The sequence below is a fragment of the Perca fluviatilis genome, chromosome 6 (genome assembly GCF_010015445.1).
Source record: "Perca fluviatilis chromosome 6, GENO_Pfluv_1.0, whole genome shotgun sequence".
In the NCBI taxonomy this organism is placed as follows: domain Eukaryota; kingdom Metazoa; phylum Chordata; class Actinopteri; order Perciformes; family Percidae; genus Perca; species Perca fluviatilis.
Window position 1 is genome coordinate 42,241,701 of NC_053117.1, and position 20,284 is coordinate 42,261,984.

Genomic DNA, 20,284 nt, shown 5'->3' on the forward strand with positions numbered 1-20,284 from the left:
AAACATGTAGTGTTAAAACATCCCAAAACTCTACATTTGGTTTCACATCACAGTTTATGAAGTTTCACACATTCATACAGATATGTTTCTGTTACAACAAAGGATAACAGAGGTGTACAGTTAAATGTTTTCATTCCTGAAAGCTCTAAACGATGTTCTGCTTGAGTCAAGCTTGTCCCATAATAATGTCTTTTTTCTTGTTAACATTTTATATTAAAAAAAGAAAATCATTGTAAAGTTGTGACAAAGTCTTCCAGAAACATCAGGAGAGATTATAATAAAGTACTACTCTGTTGTAATAAAACATGCAATTCACAGAGACATTAAAGAGTAACAACTTTGATAAAAAAACAAGCTTTGTGCATTTGTAACTGTAGCACGTTATTGGTATATTTATACAAGTATAAAGAGAAGTGAGCGCTGGGATCACATGTTGTTTGAACGCTGGGATCACATGTTGTTTGAACGCTGGGATCACATGTTGTTTGAGTCTCCGTTGGGCGTCAGGACCGTCAGATTTCCCCGAAGGTTCTGATCGGCTTCGATGGCTGCAAACAGAGACTTGAAGTTTCCTGCTCCAAAGCCCTGCAGAGAAATCACACGTTTAACTTCTGTCTGTCTGTCTGTGTGTGTGTCTCTCTGTCTGTGTGTGTGTCTCTCTGTCTGTCTGTGTGTGTGTGTGTCTCTGTCTGTGTGTGTGTGTGTGTGTGTGTGTGTGTATAACTTGCTGCTGTAAAGCAGTCTGTGTTCTCTGTAAAGCTGTGCTGTGTCTCCAGTAGCGGCGCCCTCACCTGGTGGTTGTGTCTCTGAATCACTTCCAAAAACACGGTGGGACGATCCTGAACCGGCTTGGTGAAGATCTGGAGTAAATACCCATCGTCATCGTAGTCCACCAAGATGTTCAGCGCCTGGATGTGTGAGTCAAACGCACACACACACACACACACACACACACACACACACACACACACAGTTTGTTTTATACACAACATCAGTTACAGACAGACAAACAACAGCATAATCCAGAGCTTAAGGGCCCAAATTTGGGTTCAACATGGGGAGGGGAAGGGGAGGTCCCGGGACATGTCTGCCTCAAAAAGCGACAAAAACATCGATAAAGTTGTTTAAAAAAAAAAACTCAGAAGGAAAAAAAACTCTGAAAAAAGCAACAAAAACATTGAAAACGAGACAGAAACGTCTAAAAAAAGCAACAAAAACTTATGCAAAAACCCAGAATGGATTATTGGAGTAGGGTTGAATGCTCAGTCATCATAAACAAACTTGAGGCCTGTTTGTTCTTTAAATATCAATTTAAAGATTATTTGTTTGGTCATTTTTAGGCCTTTATTTTCACTGGACAGATGAAGACATGAAAAGGGGAGAGGGGGGGGGGGGAATGACACGCAGCAAAGGGCCGCAGGTCGGAGTCAAATCCGCAGCCTCAGCGTCGAGGAGTAAACCTCTATTTATGGGGCGCCTGCTCTACCAACTGAGCTAACCGGCCACCCGCATATCAATTTAGGTTCATTTTTTGACGTCTTTTTACCCTTTGATCCTATGACTTTTACACTCAGAGTAACTCTTAAAGGTCCACTGTGTAGGACTTTCTCCCATCTAGCGGTGAAATTGTATTTTGCATTCAAACGAATAGTGCTCTATAGCGCCTCCCCCCCTTTTTCGAATGCGTGTTGCCACTACGGTAGCCGTTATGTACCAAGAAGCTATGACAACACGTCTTCCGAACTAAAGGGCAGTGACCATCGCCTCTCACCGATCTCCTTCTCTGTTTCAGCTGGTTTCAGTCACGTGACGCTGGCTCGGAACCAAAACGCGTTGTGCTGCCTTTGCTGCGTGTCGTCCCCCGTCTTTCTCCCCTTTTCATGTCTGTACATTGTCGCTACTAAGGGGAGGGAAAAGCCCCCAAAAAATAATCTTAAAAAAAATAAATAAAAAATACTATCATTGTAAACGACTGTAGAATTAAATAAAATGCAGTAACCAATTATTTGGAGCAAACTGTCATCACTCAAATGTGTGTAAGAGTGCTTTTCAGTGTGTGTAGATTTTGTTCTTAGCTAAGAACAAATCCAAGATTAGAAAACATAAGTGAATGTCAGAATCTTTGTAAAAAGTGCGTACGTGGGGTTTAAGAACACATTTCTTTGTAAGAACGCTTGGTGAATGAGGCCCATTGATTTTAGCTTATAAAATACTTAAAACACTACACAGTGTACCTTTAAGGGCTGTATGTCGACCGAAGTTCGACATAAAGTTGAAAAGTGACAAAAAAGCAAAATGTTGCAGAAAAATCAACAATAAAAAACGGGACAATGCAGTAATACAGCCTTTTCTTTTGGGATGTATGAATGTGAATCAGCTCTACATGTCTGGTCCTTGATGTTGCCCTTAGACAAACTGAGTTTCACACTCCAAACTGTGAACATGGGACTTCATTTTGGCCCAAATTGACCCCCGTATGTAGACACTGTGGGTCCGAGCCTGCCGTTCCCTAGACCTGACATCTGTACATGAAGTTCTGAATAAGATATGAAGGTATTAACCTGCAGAACATCCAGGTCCTCTGAGATCTGGACCTTTGAGTGTTGGAGGTTTTCTCTCAGCTGCTCGTAGTACGTGTCCGGTACTCTCATGAACTCCATCCCTCGCTGCTTCAGGTTACGGATCTACAAGATACACACAGAGAGAGAGACTGGTTGGTAGGGCTTTACATACATATACCACACACACACTCACACACACACACACACACACACACACACACACACACACACACACACACACACACACACACACACACACACACACACACACACACACACACACATGCTAAGATACATACCACACACACACACACACACACAGACCACAGACACAGACACATACACACACACTCTAAGATACATACCACACACATACACTGTAGACTTACTGCAGTGATGATATCTGATGTGTTCATGGCTATGTGCTGCACACCTGGACCTCCGTAGTACTCCACATACTCCTGGGAGACAACATGTTGACAAAGATACCTGTTATTAAAGGATAATTTTGGTATTTTGCGTCTAAGTGCTGACAGACTCAGATTATTATTCTAAGTGTCTGACAACATTATGGGATGGATCCCTACAGAGATAGACCTTTTAGTTAAAGAGTAAGATCCTTTTAGTTTAACATGAAACAGCCCCGAAATCACCATCACCAACCTCCACCAGACTCCATGTAAATAATCAGGACTTTTAGCGTGTATAGAGCCAGCATATCTCCACCAGACTCCATTTAAATAATCAGTGATTTTATCATCGTAAAACACACTTCATTCAAAGTGGACAGAAACTAAATAAAACTATCAAAAGCCGTCTTGGTTCATCTTTCCACTGTTCCAACAATCACCACTATGGTTTGGTTGAAATAAACCCTTAATTCACCCATTTACATGTGGAGATATACTGGCTCTATACGCTAAAAGTCCTGATTTATGGAGTCTGGTGGATATATGTGCTCTATACACGCTAAAAGTCCTGATTATTTACATGGAGTCTGGTGGAGATATGCTGGCTCTATACACGCTAAAAGTCCTGATTATTTACATGGAGTCTGGTGGAGATATGCTGGCTCTATACACGCTAAAAGTAGTGATTATTTACATGGAGTCTGGTGGGTTTGGTGATTTTGGACTCTAACTGCTGCTGAGCATTAGTCCTGTAGGGTTACATTACAGCTTGTTTAATTCTGGACCAGTTTCAGAGATTGTTGTTCCATCAGACACATATATTCCAGTTTTTTAACGTTTGTGGTTTCAGTGTAAAGAACGTGCCTGTATCTGAGACTTCCTCTTGCCCATGGCTGGCTCGTTGATTGGCATCTTCACCGTCTCCTCGTGATTGGCCACGACGATGGAGCGCAGCGCGCTGAACTCCGTCTGCAGCTGCTTGTCGTCCACGGACCAGAACCGGTGGAACAGAAGGTTCCTCTGATACCTGTCCCATCACAAAGACATGTAAGCATTTCACTCAAATATCTATATCTATAACAGGATAACATGATGAAAACTGTTTTAAAAAGTGTGCATTAATCTAAAAGAAAAAAAAGCCCAGTTTTTATAGGTTCAGACAAACAGAAGTTCAGAAAAAAGGGTCCAAAAAGTGACAAAAATTAAGGAAAAAGTCAAAGTGTACAAACACACTTCCCCAAAGTGTTTTATTAAACTTAGGTTACGTTACTCACTCACGTTAAATCTCCACTCATGTTCCGTTATACGGCCATGAAGTTGGCGTTATATTCCATCCTAATATGTTAATTTTTCCAGAATTTTTCTGCTGTTTTTTATTTTGTTAAGATTATTTTTTGGGCATTTTAGAAGTTTACCAGGTGACCTGCCCAGGCGCCCCTTTTCTGCTGCTTTTTACTCTTTTTTTTTTATTTTTGTAACTGTGGCTTATCCCAGCCTGCAGAGCATGAATGGTGGACTGAGTGACTGTTTGAGTTACGAGGCGGTGGAGTGAGGCTCCTCACGTCTAAATTCCTGCAGCCACTCATTCTAGGATCAGCCAATCAGCTGGCTCGCTCAGCGAGCTGCCTCTCGATGCCTGCCTGCATGTGTGATCGTTTGACGGTGTGGAAACCAGATCCAGATGTGCAGACCCTCTTAAGAAAATGCAGAGTCATGCTGATCCCCAGAAAACCAGAGTTACACAACAACAGACTGAAAGTACCCCGGGTCCCTGAACTAAACACCGGAGAACCGATTCCTCTTTAAATGACGGCGTGCACCGAGTTTCAGCTTCTCTCTTCTGGAGAGACGTTCTGAGTTCCAAACCAAATGACAACAGGGATGGTATTGGTATTTATTAGATATTTCAGCATCTTAATTAGGACTGGTGCCCTTTAGCTGTTTGTATTGTTAGGTATTGTCCCATGTTGTGTTGTCTGTGTGTCAGTGACGCTCTGCACTCTTTAACTGAGCAACTAATCTACCTCCGGCTCCAAATATAGAGTAGCCTGAACCTAAAACCTGGATCTGAACTGACATTACCAGTCCACTACTGCACTCTAAGATAAAGAAATCTGTCAAATAACAGAAACACTTCTGGCAGCTCGTTAGCCGGACTTTGTCCCGTAAATTAAAAAAGAAAATAATGTGTAGCTACAAGTTAAAATACAGAACATTTGGGAAAAAAAGCCAACAAAAACATTATAAAAAGTGTCACAAAATGTCGGGAAAAAAATGCAACAAAAAAAACTTCAAAAATGCTGTAAAAAAGTGATAACGTAGACTCTCCGTGGAAAAAATGATGCAGTTTGAAATGTAAAAACTGAAATACAACCGTGAATCACGCTCTACAGACACACAGCTGTTAATACTGAGATATTACCAGTCCACCGCTGGGACCATGTGGTCCTCCGGCTGGTTTCCCACCACGTGATCGATGAAGTTCAGCTCTCCGCTTGGCCTGCAGGACGCACACACACACACACAAACACACACACACACACAGACACACAAACAGAGCATCATGGGACCGTTGCATCATGGGAGATTCTCTCAGAGAGTCTGGATCTCAATGGGAAGAGTCCTGGTAAACTGTAGTAAAAGCTGGTACTGTGTAACATGTAGTACAACCTGGTACTGTGTACTCACAGTGTGGCCAGCAGCGGGTCTTTGAACAGCGGGGGGTGGAAGCCCGGCAGGAAGAGGCCGCTGTAGCCGCTGCGCTCCACCAGCGTGTGCGTGGTGTCTCCGTACTGAAGGACACACAAAACATCATCCTCAGGGTTCTACTACAGTAGTACTGCTGCCTCTCAATGTTCTACTACAACATTAGGGTGTAATCTGCAGTACTGCTGCCTCCTCTGAGTCAGTGAGTTGACTGATCCATCCTTTTATTTTGGTCTTAGGCCTCCTGCACCCTGGCTACGTGGCGTGTTTATTTGGGTTTCCATGGTAACCCGTTAGAGCGTGCACACTGCCTGCGTGACACACACGTGCATGCTAGAAATAGGACAGACGCCTATTTTTCACGCCACACGCCAGAGTGTTGGAAGCGTTTCCAGACAACATAGAATAGGAAAAGATGTTTATATGTCATTTAGACACAAATACATATTAATAAATGACATATTGATGTCTGAAAGTCTCGAGGTTTTGACATAAATGCAGATATATATGAAATTTAAATATGGCAGTTGTCAATCCAGAAGGTAATATTCTGTAGCCGACGTTGTCTTAGCTGTAATCAGATCAGTATATATTTATGTTTATGTTTATGGGAAACATCCATGTGTCCAGACAAGGCTAGCAGCAGCAGCAGCGCCGCGTCAGACACCTTTCTGGTGGGAAAGACAGAGAAAACGCCACGCTCACGCCACGCAGCCAGTGTGAAAGAGGCCTAAGAGGACATTTACACCTGGCCCCCGGTTCTGATGTAGAAACCAAAGCTTTTGGGTTATGTAAAATGCGTGCACACATATGAATAATGTCGGGCTGTAAATGGGTTAAGGCTTTTAAAAAGCTCTCAATCAAAACGTAGTTGTCGGGCTCGGGCCTGGTCAGGCCGAACTTTTATGGCCCGATTACAGCTGTAATCCTGGGATCCAGCCCTACTTCTTACCAGTAAATATTATGGCCTCAGGTTTATGTCATATAAACACACACATGCTCAAAAGCAAATATATCATTTCTCAGGTGCAGATATAAGTCGTGCTGCTTAGTTTTATACGTGCAGCGTCCTGTATAACTCTGGGAGGTTGAATCGGTGTGAAATGATAGCGATTTGATCGTGGAGCATGTTTTATGCGCTCCCGAGATATGACATAATCCATAATGCTCCTCTACAGCTGTAGCGATGTGAAAAGGTTTCTCACCGTCTGCAGCACGGCCAGCCGGACCTTCCCGCTCTTATCCTCCAGCGTGTGCGGCTCCGTGACGATCAGCGCTCCTCGCTCTCTGGCTTTCTGACAACAACCAGACGCTCATGTGATCAGAATACCATCGTATCCAACGTTCAGAAATGTTAGAATAAAAGCAGCGTTGAGATGTATAAACCTGCACGAGGAAGTCACAGTCTGTCACGGTGAACGCCACGTCCTTCACGCCGTCTCCGTGTTTCACCAGATGATCTCCCATCTCTGACATCACAACATCACGACATCACAACGCTCAGTAACGCTTTCACAACCACACACAAACATCCAGCGCTGGAATGTAACTAAGTACATCTACTCCAGTACTGTACAGTCCAAATGTTGAGCTACTTGTACTTTACTCAACGTGACATCATGACTTCGTGTAAACATACACGCCCACTTTCTTAAGCCAAGTGGCGTGCTATCTGGACTCATTTTGAGCGCTGTATACAGCAGACGGTTGATTTTAGGAAACGTGACACGTGGGACCTGATCCCCGGTCTCCTGGGTGAGAGTTCTGTGTTTGACCCATCCTCCCCCCCAACCAACCTCCTAACCTCCAACCTCCCCCTTTCATACTACTCGCTACGGCGTAAATTCACACACAATCACAAGGTAATGTAAGTCAACGGAGGCCGACCGGCGTTGATAAACACGCTAAAAAGCGATTATGCGTCTTGATAACACGCCAATAATGGCGTACCAATTGGTGCGTCATACATACACCACTTCATGACATCAGTCTGACTTTACTTGAGTCTTTTCTTTTCATGCCACTTTCTACTTCTACTGCGCTACATTTCAGAGAGAAATATTGGACTTTTTACTCCGCTACATTCATCTGTTCCAGCTTTAGTTACTAGTTACTTTAGTTACTCCACTACATTCATCTGTTCCAGCTTTAGTTACTAGTTACTTTAGTTACTCCACTACATTCATCTGTTCCAGCTTTAGTTACTAGTTACTTTAGTTACTCCACTACATTCATCTGTTCCAGCTTTAGTTACTAGTTACTTTAGTTACTCCACTACATTCATCTGTTCCAGCTTTAGTTACTAGTTATCTTGAGTTACTCCACTACATTCATCTGTTCCAGCTTTAGTTACTAGTTACTTTAGTTACTCCACTACATTCATCTGTTCCAGCTTTAGTTACTAGTTACTTTAGTTACTCCGCTACATTCATCTGTTCCAGCTTTAGTTACTAGTTACTTTAGTTACTCCATACATTCATCTGTTCCAGCTTTAGTTACTAGTTACTTTAGTTACCCAACAGTTCATCTGTTCCAGCTTTAGTTACTAGTTACTTTAGTTACTCCACTACATTCATCTGTTCCAGCTTTAGTTACTAGTTACTTTAGTTACTCCGCTACATTCATCTGTTACAGCTTTAGTTACTAGTTACTTTAGTTACTCCACTACGTTCATCTGTTCCAGCTTTAGTTACTAGTTACTTTAGTTACTCCACTACATTCATCTGTTACAGCTTTAGTTACTAGTTACCTTTAGTTACTCCGCTACATTCATCTGTTCCAGCTTTAGTTACTAGTTACTTTAGTTACTCCACTACATTCATCTGTTCCAGCTTTAGTTACTAGTTACTTTAGTTACTCCACTACATTCATCTGTTCCAGCTTTAGTTTACTAGTTACTTTAGTTACTCCACTACATTCATCTGTTCCAGCTTTAGTTACTAGTTACTTTAGTTACTCTACCGTTCATCTGGCAGCTTTGTTTACTAGTTACTTTAGTTACTCCACTACATTCACCTGTTCCAGCTTTAGTTACTAGTTACTTTAGTTACTCCACTACGTTCATCTGGTACAGCTTTAGTTACTTTAGTTACTCCACTACGTTCATCTGGTACAGCTTTAGTTACTAGTTACTTTAGTTACTCCACTACGTTCATCTGTTCCAGCTTTAGTTACTAGTTACTTTAATTACTCCACTACATTCATCTGTTCCAGCTTTAGTTACTAGTTACTTTAGTTACTCCACTACGTTCATCTGTTCCAGCTTTAGTTACTAGTTACTTTAGTTACTCCACTACATTCATCTGTTCCAGCTTTAGTTACTAGTTACTTTAGTTACTCCGCTACATTCATCTGTTACAGCTTTAGTTCCTAGTTACTTTAGTTACTCCGCTACATTCATCTGTTCCAGCTTTAGTTACTAGTTACTTTATTTACTCCACTACGTTCATCTGGTACAGCTTTAGTTACTAGTTACTTTAGTTACTCCGCTACATTCATCTGGTACAGCTTTAGTTACTAGTTACTTTAGTTACTCCACTACATTCATCTGTTCCAGCTTTAGTTACTAGTTACTTTAGTTACTCCGCTACATTCATCTGTTACAGCTTTAGTTACTAGTTACTTTAGTTACTCCACTACATTCATCTGTTACAGCTTTAGTTACTAGTTACTTTAGTTACTCCGCCACATTCATCTGTTCCGCTTTAGTTACTAGTTACTTTAGTTACTCCGCTACATTCATCTGTTACAGCTTTAGTTACTAGTTACTTTAGTTACTCCACTACGTTCATCTGTTCCAGCTTTAGTTACTAGTTACTTTAGTTACTCCACTACATTCATCTGTTACAGCTTTAGTTACTAGTTACTTTAGTTACTCCGCTACATTCATCTGTTCCAGCTTTAGTTACTAGTTACTTTAGTTACTCCACTACATTCATCTGTTCCAGCTTTAGTTACTAGTTACTTTAGTTACTCCACTACATTCATCTGTTCCAGCTTTAGTTACTAGTTACTTTAGTTACTCCACTACATTCATCTGTTCCAGCTTTAGTTACTAGTTACTTTAGTTACTCCACTACATTCACCTGTTCCAGCTTTAGTTACTAGTTACTTTAGTTACTCCACTACGTTCATCTGTTCCAGCTTTAGTTACTAGTTACTTTAGTTACTCCGCTACATTCACCTGTTCCAGCTTTAGTTACTAGTTACTTTAGTTACTCCACTACGTTCATCTGGTACAGCTTTAGTTACTTTAGTTACTCCACTACGTTCATCTGGTACAGCTTTAGTTACTAGTTACTTTAGTTACTCCACTCACGTTCATCTGTTCCAGCTTTAGTTACTAGTTACTTTTAATTACTCCACTACATTCATCTGTTCCAGCTTTAGTTACTAGTTACTTTGGTTACTCCACAACGTTCATCTGTTCCAGCTTTAGTTACTAGTTACTTTAGTTACTCCACTACATTCATCTGTTCCAGCTTTAGTTACTAGTTACTTTAGTTACTCCGCTACATTCATCTGTTCCAGCTTTAGTTACTAGTTACTTTAGTTACTCCGCTACATTCATCTGGTACAGCTTTAGTTACTAGTTACTTTATTTACTCCACTACGTTCATCTGGTACAGCTTTAGTTACTAGTTACTTTAGTTACTCCGCTACATTCATCTGGTACAGCTTTAGTTACTAGTTACTTTAGTTACTCCACTACGTTCATCTGTTCCAGCTTTAGTTACTAGTTACTTTAGTTACTCCGCTACATTCATCTGTTACAGCTTTAGTTACTAGTTACTTTAGTTACTCCACTACGTTCATCTGGTACAGCTTTAGTTACTAGTTACTTTAGTTACTCCGCTACATTCATCTGTTCCAGCTTTAGTTACTAGTTACTTTAGTTACTCCACTACATTCATCTGTTCCAGCTTTAGTTACTAGTTACTTTAGTTACTCCACTACATTCATCTGTTCCAGCTTTAGTTACTAGTTACTTTAGTTACTCCACTACATTCATCTGTTCCAGCTTTAGTTACTAGTTACTTTAGTTACTCCACTACATTCACCTGTTCCAGCTTTAGTTACTAGTTACTTTAGTTACTCCACTACGTTCATCTGGTACAGCTTTAGTTACTAGTTACTTTAGTTACTCCGCTACATTCACCTGTTCCAGCTTTAGTTACTAGTTACTTTAGTTACTCCACTACGTTCATCTGGTACAGCTTTAGTTTACTTTAGTTACTCCGCTACATTCATCTGTTCCAGCTTTAGTTACTAGTTACTTTAGTTACTCCACTACGTTCATCTGTTCCAGCTTTAGTTACTAGTTACTTTAGTAACTAGTTACATGTAGTTTATAAAATCTGATTCTAAAGTAAACTAGCCGACACTATAACGGCTACAAGTCAGCTGAGATGATGAGACCATTAAACACACAGCTGGTTGGATCCTTTACTCTTTCTACAATGGGAGAATACTTTAACTACATTTTCTTCCACTTCCACTTTAACTTGTAACATTTTCACTGCAGGACTTTTACAGAGTATTTATACAGTGTGGTATTACTACTTTTACTGCAGTAATCTGAATACTTCCAGTGCCGGTGTCATAACAAGGCTCCTGTGTGTCGTATTAGAGGAAGAAACGATCACGTAAAGAAAGTATAAGTAGCTCAACATTTGGACTGAAGTACAGTACTGGAGTAAATGTACTCAGTTACATTCCAGCCCTGATAGTTACATAGTATGAGATGTTATCCAGTATATAGTAGATAGTATGAGATGTTATCCAGTATATAGTAGATAGTATGAGATGTTATCCAGTATATAGTAGATAGTATGAGATGTTATCCAGTATATAGTAGATAGTATGAGAATATAGTAGATAGTATGAGATGTTATCCAGTATATAGTAGATAGTATGAGATGTTATCCAGTATATAGTAGATAGTATGAGATGTTATCCAGTATATAGTAGATAGTATGAGATGTTATCCAGTATATAGTAGATAGTATGAGAATATAGTAGATAGTATGAGATGTTATCCAGTATATAGTAGATAGTATGAGAGTACCTTTGTTTCCAGGGTTGAGGGCCGATGAGAACACGTAGACGATCTGGAACACAAAGTGCCGACGTCAACATTTCAATAACTTTCAAAGATACGCTGTGAAAAAAACTGTTCAAGCAAAAAAAATAGTTATGTAAGTTTGTAGCTTTAATTTGACATGAAAACTTGTGTTTGTTTTGGGTTTTTTGTGTGAAAAAAATGTCCAATGAGAGACACAAACGTCTGACCAATAAGAGGGGAGGATGTTCTATCGGTGTTTGTAGTGATGCATTTTGGGGTTTTAGTGTAAAATATTTATTTTGGGTTTTCACAGTCTATTTATGTAATCATTTTTTATGTTTCTGGGTTTTTTAATACAGTGTACAGATGTTTAAAACCTGCTCCGTAACACTCTGCATCATGAGATACACACATACACCACACGTGCACACACACATACACCACACGTGCACACACACTCACACACACATGTACACACACACACGTACACAGGTGCACACACATACACACACACCCCCCCCCCGCTGATAACAGGGTCTGGTTCCCGTTACCTTGCCCTGTTTGACGGCGTGCGAGACCACGTCGCGGCTGCCCGTCTCCAGACCGCGGTACGCCAGCGGCTCGAAGCCCATCTTGTTACAGTAATAGGACGCCGCCTGTTGGAGACAACACAAGTAATCTGATTACATGTCACAGTCAGCTGATTCAGACCTTTATTAAAGACTCAGCCTGTTCTCATGGACCATTCTTACATCTACACACCGCTGTGTAGATGTGGTGGTCGAGTTGCTTCAACAACCCTCTTCCTGCAGTTTGACTTCTGAGCTGACTGCAGCAGTTAACCCTCATGTTGTCCTCGGGTCAAATTTGCGTCTTTTTCAACGTTTTTTTACAACAGAAAATATGGGACGTCGAAATAAGCGATGAAAATGTAAAAACAAAACTAAAACAAAATACGACAAACGTTAGGAAAAGAAACAAAAACAATGAAAGAAGACCTACAAACTTTAGAAAAAGCGCCAAAAACATCAAAAAAAGTGCCCAAAACATTGAAAAAGGTCACAAAATTATCGGGAAAAAGCCATAAAAATGTTGAAAAAAGTGACCAAAGCATTGGAAAAAAAGCAACGTGAACAAAGAAAAGGTTTTTTGTTAATGGTGGACGGGAAGACAACACAAGGTTAAACTGCTGGTGTTCAGCCAGGTCCCGCCCCCTCACAGCAGCCAATAGCATCGCTCAGACCTCCTAAAATCTTCTCCTCCCTCTCCATCTGAGTGTAAAGCTGCTCAGACAATAAATATAAATCTATCAGACAGTGGGAGGTACCTGTTAGATATGTAAATATAAATCTATCAGACAGTGGGAGGTACCTGTTAGATATGTAAATATAAATCTATCAGACAGTGGGAGATACCTGTTAGATATGTAAATATAAATCTATCAGACAGTGGGAGATACCTGTTAGATATGTAAATATAAATCTATCAGACAGTGGGAGGTACCTGTTAGATATGTAAATACCTGTTACCTGTTTGGCGTTTCCGACCCAGAAGGTCAGGTGATCGAAGCAGAGGAAGCTGCCGCGCTCGTGCTGAAGACAGGAAGGACGATATTTAGTATTTATTTAGTATAGTTATTATTGTACAATAAAACATCAAGAAACACGCTCACAGAAACATCTGAGTATTAACAGTACAGTAGTTCTTTACACGTTGAAAGATAATGTTGTATTTCTGTTTATTTACATTCAAATTGCATCATGGGACATTTATCTGTACTCCCACAACTAACGTTATTAAAGGTGCACTATGAGTTCCTGCATGGTTTCTGCGCACATGGTAGTCATCTCTCCTTGATCCGCTAGCTAAATGTAGTTACTTTTCCCATGTGATGGCAGTAGACATACAATAACAAAAATGAATCAATTTTGAATCGGTAGAGCTTGAATCGCGATACAAATGTAAATCAATTTTTTTGCACACCCCTAGTAGTTATTAAGGTAGTTATTAAGGTTAACCATTATCATACATTATTACCCAGAACTTGGATAAGTGAGAGTCAAAAGTGGCAAAAAAGTGATTAACCCTCCTGTTGTCCTCGGGTCAAGTTCAAAAAGTTTTTTTTTTTTCATACTGGATTAGATGAGTAGATGTATTTGTGATGGAACTTACTGCTCAGATTTTATTAGTGATTGATTATAGTTTTTATGAATGGATCTTGATTATATCGCACCAGCACTATGATGGAAAAACTGTCCCTTTAACTCTATTAGGTAGACTTTTGAAGTATGTTTAAAGGATGTGAATGTGGATCTCCTTGTGTTGTAATCCTCCTACATGTATGAGCTGCTGCAGGTTGAAGTTGTTTGCATTATTTCGAGGCGTTCCTAATAAATTGGCCGGTCTGTGTGTTTCTGCCTAGAGGCTGCAGATGCATTTTGTTTTGCTGATTCCACAGCTTTATAATGCGTTTTTTGCACACCCCTAGTAGTTATTAAGGTAAACATTATCATACATTATTACCCAGAACTTGGATAAGTGAGAATCAAAAGTGGCAAAAAAGTGATTAACCCTCCTGTTGTCCTCGGGTCAAGTTCAAAAAGTTTTGTTTTTTTTCAACCAAATTGTCAAAAGAAATAACGCGGATGGTTCCATACAACGTTCTTCACGAGTAAAATAAATGATCAGTTCACTACTTTCATTGAATTTGGGTGTTTTAGTCAATTTGATAGCATTTGAAAGAAGAAAATGATAAAAGAATGTTGAAAAAAATCAACAAAAACATTGTAAAAAAAAAATAAAGTGACACAAATGTCGGAAAAGCTTCTAAAATGCAGGGAAAAAAAATACCAAAAAGTTTAGTGTTAAATTTTGACCCAGAATAACAAAAGGTTGCAGGTCGACTGGAAGACAACACAAGGGTTAAAGCATCATAACCAGCTTTATTTTTTATGAAAGAAGAGATTTATTTTCATAAGTTTACTACCCGAGCAGCTTTTTGTGATAAATGTTCTGAGTTTTAACTGCAGCTACACACGTCTCAGTTTTTAATCAAGAGATAAAGTCCAGAACTTTCTCCCTTATTATCCTTGTTAGAGTACAACATCTTCCAGCGTCTAAACAGTCAGATTGCTAATTTGCCTTGTGTTAAAATTATAGTTCATTGATTATTTTTTGTCAGTTTGTCAGACAACACAAGACATGTGATGACATCCGCTGGTGTAAATAAGTGTAAAGATAAAGCAGTAACTTACCTTTTCACCTTTATCTGTGTACGTCGTCTGGAATAAAACCACAAATCTTTATTAACACAAACTGGAATAACAGAAAAATAAATAAAGAAAGAGAGAGAGAGATATGGAGAGAGAGAACTCACCATGTTTCCGTCGGGGTAAAACTCTCTGAATGAACTCTGAAGTTAAAAACTGAGAGAGAAGTTTCTGAAGTAACACCCCCCAAAGAGAGGGAGGGGGGAAGGGGGTTTCTATAATTTTGTCCACCCCCTCTCCATCCCTGAGTGAAGCAGAACATTAGAAACCTCTGACTATATATTGCTTATTGTTATATATATATAATTTATATCTCTGTCTATTCTCTGACTCTTGCGGATGTGGAAAGTAACTAATTATATTTACTCATGTTCCTGTAACTGAGTATTTTTTTGTGTGTACTTTTGCTTTTTAAAGTAGTTTTTAAAATCTGTACTTTTACTTCAGTATGTTTTGTGGGTTTTTAGCATTTTTTTTTTTTAATTTCGCTTTCTCTGATGTTAAAAAGTAACTAAGTAACTACGGTGTTTCTTAGTGTTTCAGTCTGAATATTGATCATACTGGATTAGATGAGTAGATGTATTTGTGATGGAACTTACTGCTCAGATTTTATTAGTGATTGATTATAGTTTTTATGAATGGATCTGGATTATATCGCACCAGCACTATGATGGACAAACTGTCACTTTAACTCTATTAGGTAGATTTTCAAAGTATGTTTAAAGGATGTGAATGTGGATCTCCTTGTGTTGTAATCCTCCTACATGTATGAGCTGCTGCAGGTTGAAGTTGTTTGCATTATTTCAAGGCGTTCCTAATAAATTGGCCGGTCTGTGTGTTTCTGCCTAGAGGCTGCAGATGCATTTTGTTTTGCTGATTCCACAGCTTTATAATGCATCTTAAATACACAGCGTTGGTTTGTGGACAGCAGCAGGTTTAGAGTTACAGCTGCAGAGAGACAGCCATGTGGTAGTGTTTAGGGTCGAGAGGAGGCTCACTCAGGCTGCTCTCTGATTGGCTCACTCAGGCTGCTCTCTGATTGGCTCACTCAGGCTGCTCTCTGATTGGCTTGCTACTGACGAGCTGAGAGAACTGGCCTCCACATGAAGTATCCCAAATAACTGTCATTCCAGTGTTTTCATCATTCATCAGATGGAAAGAGAAACACACTCTGTATCTAACACCAATATAAAACTATTAGGACGTTTTCCAAGAAAAGTCTCCAAAACATTAATTGTGTCATCTCCAATCCATTTCCTGTCGGTGCTTAGACATCAGGAGGCCAGATCGCACAGCTTTCGTGTTATTTAGTTAATTCAATTTACAAACCGTCCTTTAGCTTAGTTCATGAACATAAATTATAGGATGGACTTCATATAATGGTAAAAAATATCTAAAAAGAAGAGAGATAAATGATTAAGTGAATGAGTAGATATAAGTTGTAGAAATGCCTTTCTAATTCGTTAAAAGTTTAAGAGACTCAAAGCACACATCATTTTCAATTAAGAATAACTTAACTGACTTAGAGCAGAAGTTCTTAAGCTTTTTTCAAATATGTTCCCCCTTTGAACAGTGTTTTTATGTATGCCATGTACAGCGCAAATCATTTTTGGTAGAAATAAAAGTCTGTATAAAGAGGAAGAATACAGCGATGTCAGTGATAGATTTACTAAACAACAGCCTTGTTCCTGGAAAACATTTAGATGATGATGGAAAAAGGAGACAAAAACTGGGAAAAAGACGGTAGAAAGAAGGAAGGAAGGCAAGAATAGGTCGAAAATAGTAACAAAAACTTCGAAAAAAGAGACACAGTAGAAAGAAGGAAGGCAACACTAGGGCGACAAAAGTGACAAAAAGGCAAAAACTTAAAAGAAAAAAAGACAGTAGAAAAAGTAAGGAAGAAAGGCAAGAATAGTGCAAAAGAAATGACAAAAACTTTGCAAAAAGCGACAAACTTGGAAAAAAAGACAGAAGTAACTACAGTCTTGTGACTGAAAAACATTTAGCAAAAAATGTCAAAAAAACCTGCAGTCCTCCAGAGTACCCCTAGGGGGACACGTACCCCCATTTGAGAAACACTGACTTAGAGTATGAGGGGCCGTTTAGGCCATATATCAAGAATGCACATACACAACATTCACCTCTACAGTCCTTATGTTCTGTTGTTTTTGGGAACGAACAGGAAGTTGCACAGTTTTTCAATAAAGTTATTCAGTGTGTTGAGAAAATACAGAGAAAAGCTCCAGATAGGTTATGTAGACAGAGACTCTATAGAGAACTTAATGACCATGCAAAAATGGTTTCTGATTATCTGTCTGTTTCCAGCTTACCTTTCCTTAAAGCTGCTGTATGTATGTTTCCGCTCCTTGCTGAGGGAATATCAATCCTTGCCAGTGGCGGATCTAGAAAATTTTACATGGGGGGGCAAAGGGGTAGCAAGAGATCTTGGTAGGGTGGCAGGGGAAGACGGTACATGGAAACCCCCATACATAAACTGATATGCCCTACTACGCCCCGCAACGCCCTGCTATGCCCTAAACTGCAACCCCTAAACTGCTATGCCCTAAACTGCTACGCCCTAAACTGCTACAACTATTATTTCTATTCATAGTTCCATTATCTTTTTTGTTACTATAATTACCATTATTATGAATCATAATTTTCTATATCTGTATCCATCTGTATCTAACCAGCGACCACCAAGACCCTGGATATGTCTGATGTTTCTGTTGCACCAAATACTTGCTCTTGGGAGAATTGTTGGGTCATTGTAACTTAAAGAGTGTGGTCTAGACCTACTCTATCTGTAAAGTGTCTTGAGAAGAGTGAACTGTTGTTGTATATGTAAATATTTACATATCTAACCCTATAATACAACAGAATGGAAATAGCCCAAAACTGAAAACACATCATGTCACAGGACATGTTATGTTACTGTACTGCAATTTATATGGAAGGAGAATATAAACCAACCATATGGTCCAGGGGTTACTGCAGCCTCCTCTTCCTCTCTGTCATCTTCATCCTCCTGATCACTCTCTGCCTCTGTCCCTCTCTCTGAACCTGCAGCCTCCTCTTCATCACTCACTGTCAATTCTTCCTTTCCCTCTTCTCTTTCACTCATTTCTGCATCTCCTTCTGTGGTCTTCTCCTGCTCTGACCTGCCTGGTCTCTCCAGTTTCCTGTCTTCTCCTTCTTCATTTCCCTCCTCCTCTTCCTCCTGTGCACTACTCAGGATTTTCTTGGCTGGCAATATCCCCACTTTTAGGCTTCAGCTAATATCTCCAGCTACTCTGGCCTGCAAAAGTCAAGATGTGAAAAGATCGTTATTCTTGTATTACATTACACTGTATGGCCCTGTAGCTAATAAGTAGCCTAAAAAACATAACATCAGACGAGATTTATTACATGCACACATCAGTTATGTTTAGACTAGCCTTCTTAATCCCGTTGTATTTGTTGTTTTCCCAGTTTGACAGTAAAGTATTTTGCCTGGTTTAATTTGTGCAGCCGTATTGCCGTGATATGTGAGAGGAAGTGGATTTTATAGTAGCCTACTCCTTAACTAATCACATACAAATGATCGGTCTCAGCAAGCACTGTGTAGTGTGTTGTAACGCGTAACGCACCAACGGGCGACCCTCTGTAACGTTATGAATTCAAACATGCCAGTTTGTAATATTCTGTATTATGCTCTTCTTGTCTTTACTGAAATCAAACTAATCAAACAGCAGAATGCGCGCACAACCAGCGAGGGAGCAATTTGACTTTTGACTAACGTAATGGACCGCTGTTGTTGATACTGACTCGCCTTTAGCAGACATTATAATTATTACAAATTTAACTTTAGATGAAACGTGTGTTTTAACTTCACCTGGGGAAACAGACTTCACTTTGAGAGGCTCGGGGGGGGCAGGTTCAGTCGCTCCAGTCTTTGCCGGGATGCAGGGCCAGCACCCGCCAGCAGACTCGCTGTACGGGCGAGCCTGAATGTGACGGCGGCTGCTACGTTTGATGCAGGGACGTAGCTAAGTATTTGAGGGGCAGGGGGCTAAGATTACATCTACAATTATTATTTATTATGAATTAATATAAATTAATTGTTTGTTTCAATGTTTTAAGAAGCCTGTGCACATAGTGGCAGTTTGTTTTTACAAGCAAAGTTTTTTGAATGCCAAAGTTAGGGGGGCAGCTGGGGGGGCAGGGCCCTACAGTGGGGGGGCAGCTGCCCCCCCTTGCCCCCCTGTAGATCCGCCCCTGATCCTTGCAATCCTTAAAGTAGGTTTAATAAGACCCTGATTCCACCTACAGGGACAGCGATCCAACCATGTCCTTCCGATTGGTAGACGACTGCTCTACCAATCAGGAGGTCAGAGGTTGTATCCCTGGCCCTGCAGTACTGTTCGATGATCCTTGGACAAGACACTATAAACAACTTGTATGGCAGCCTCGACCACCGTGGTGTGAATGTTTGTGTGAATGGTGTCTCTACTGTGTAAAAGCCGGTTGAGTAGACGTTAAGACTAGAAAAGCTCTATGAAAATACTTCTCCAGCATTGGGAGTAGCTGGAGTATGACCAATATTACCCTGTACAGGTTCTCATTTGACATAGTTGTGTACTCAAGCGGTTGATTGCTAAGGTATTTGCTAAGGTATTATCGATGCCTTTCTTTGCCAGTTCATGCCAACAACCAGACAATGACTGATTATTATGTATTATATATATTATATACTGTTATGCAGTGATTCTGTAGCAGTGGGTGGCCTCTGAACTCAGTCATAAAAATGAAAATAATATATTAGCCTACATTACATTTAGGGGATGCTTTATCTGGATGGTGCAGCGTCTGGAGCAGTTTGGGGTTCAGTGTCTTCCCTAAGGACAAATTGAAATGTAGATTGCAGGGGCTTGGGATCCAACCACCGACCTTCCAATTGGACAGCCACTCTAACAGCTGCTCACACAGACAATTTTATAACTTGTACACAGACAAGTTTTTAAGAGAAAAAGTAGTGTGCATAAGGGGGAAATTAAGTATGTGCATCCATTATTGATATATGGCCTAAACGGCCCCTCAAAGAGTTCACAGGGAAGGGAAGGACATTCTTCTTTAAAATAAATACTTTAAGACAAACAATGATTTGAGTGATTTAATTTCCAATAATAAAACATAAATGATACATTGATTATAAAACATCGGAGTACAGTAACAGTTTTTGTTTGATTTCATTACAAATGTCTAAAACTTTTAAATCAAAACACAACATGTAGT

At 39.9% G+C, this 20,284-nt stretch overlaps 1 protein-coding gene across 1 annotated transcript; it reads right to left on the reverse strand.

Annotated features, from left to right (window-relative positions):
* Positions 1-35: 35 nt before the first annotated feature.
* Positions 36-15,184, reverse strand: hpdb (4-hydroxyphenylpyruvate dioxygenase b). The gene is made up of 14 exons (XM_039802496.1): positions 15,118-15,184; positions 14,996-15,022; positions 13,271-13,333; positions 12,293-12,397; positions 11,745-11,787; positions 7,064-7,146; positions 6,883-6,972; positions 5,660-5,763; positions 5,394-5,471; positions 3,836-3,998; positions 2,951-3,022; positions 2,562-2,684; positions 792-908; positions 36-585 (listed from the first exon to the last, which is right to left on the reverse strand). The coding sequence occupies exons 1-14, from the start codon at positions 15,118-15,120 to the stop codon at positions 475-477; spliced, it is 1,182 nt and encodes a 393-aa protein (XP_039658430.1). The 5' UTR covers positions 15,121-15,184; the 3' UTR covers positions 36-474.
* Between the last annotated feature and the right edge of the window lie 5,100 nt (positions 15,185-20,284).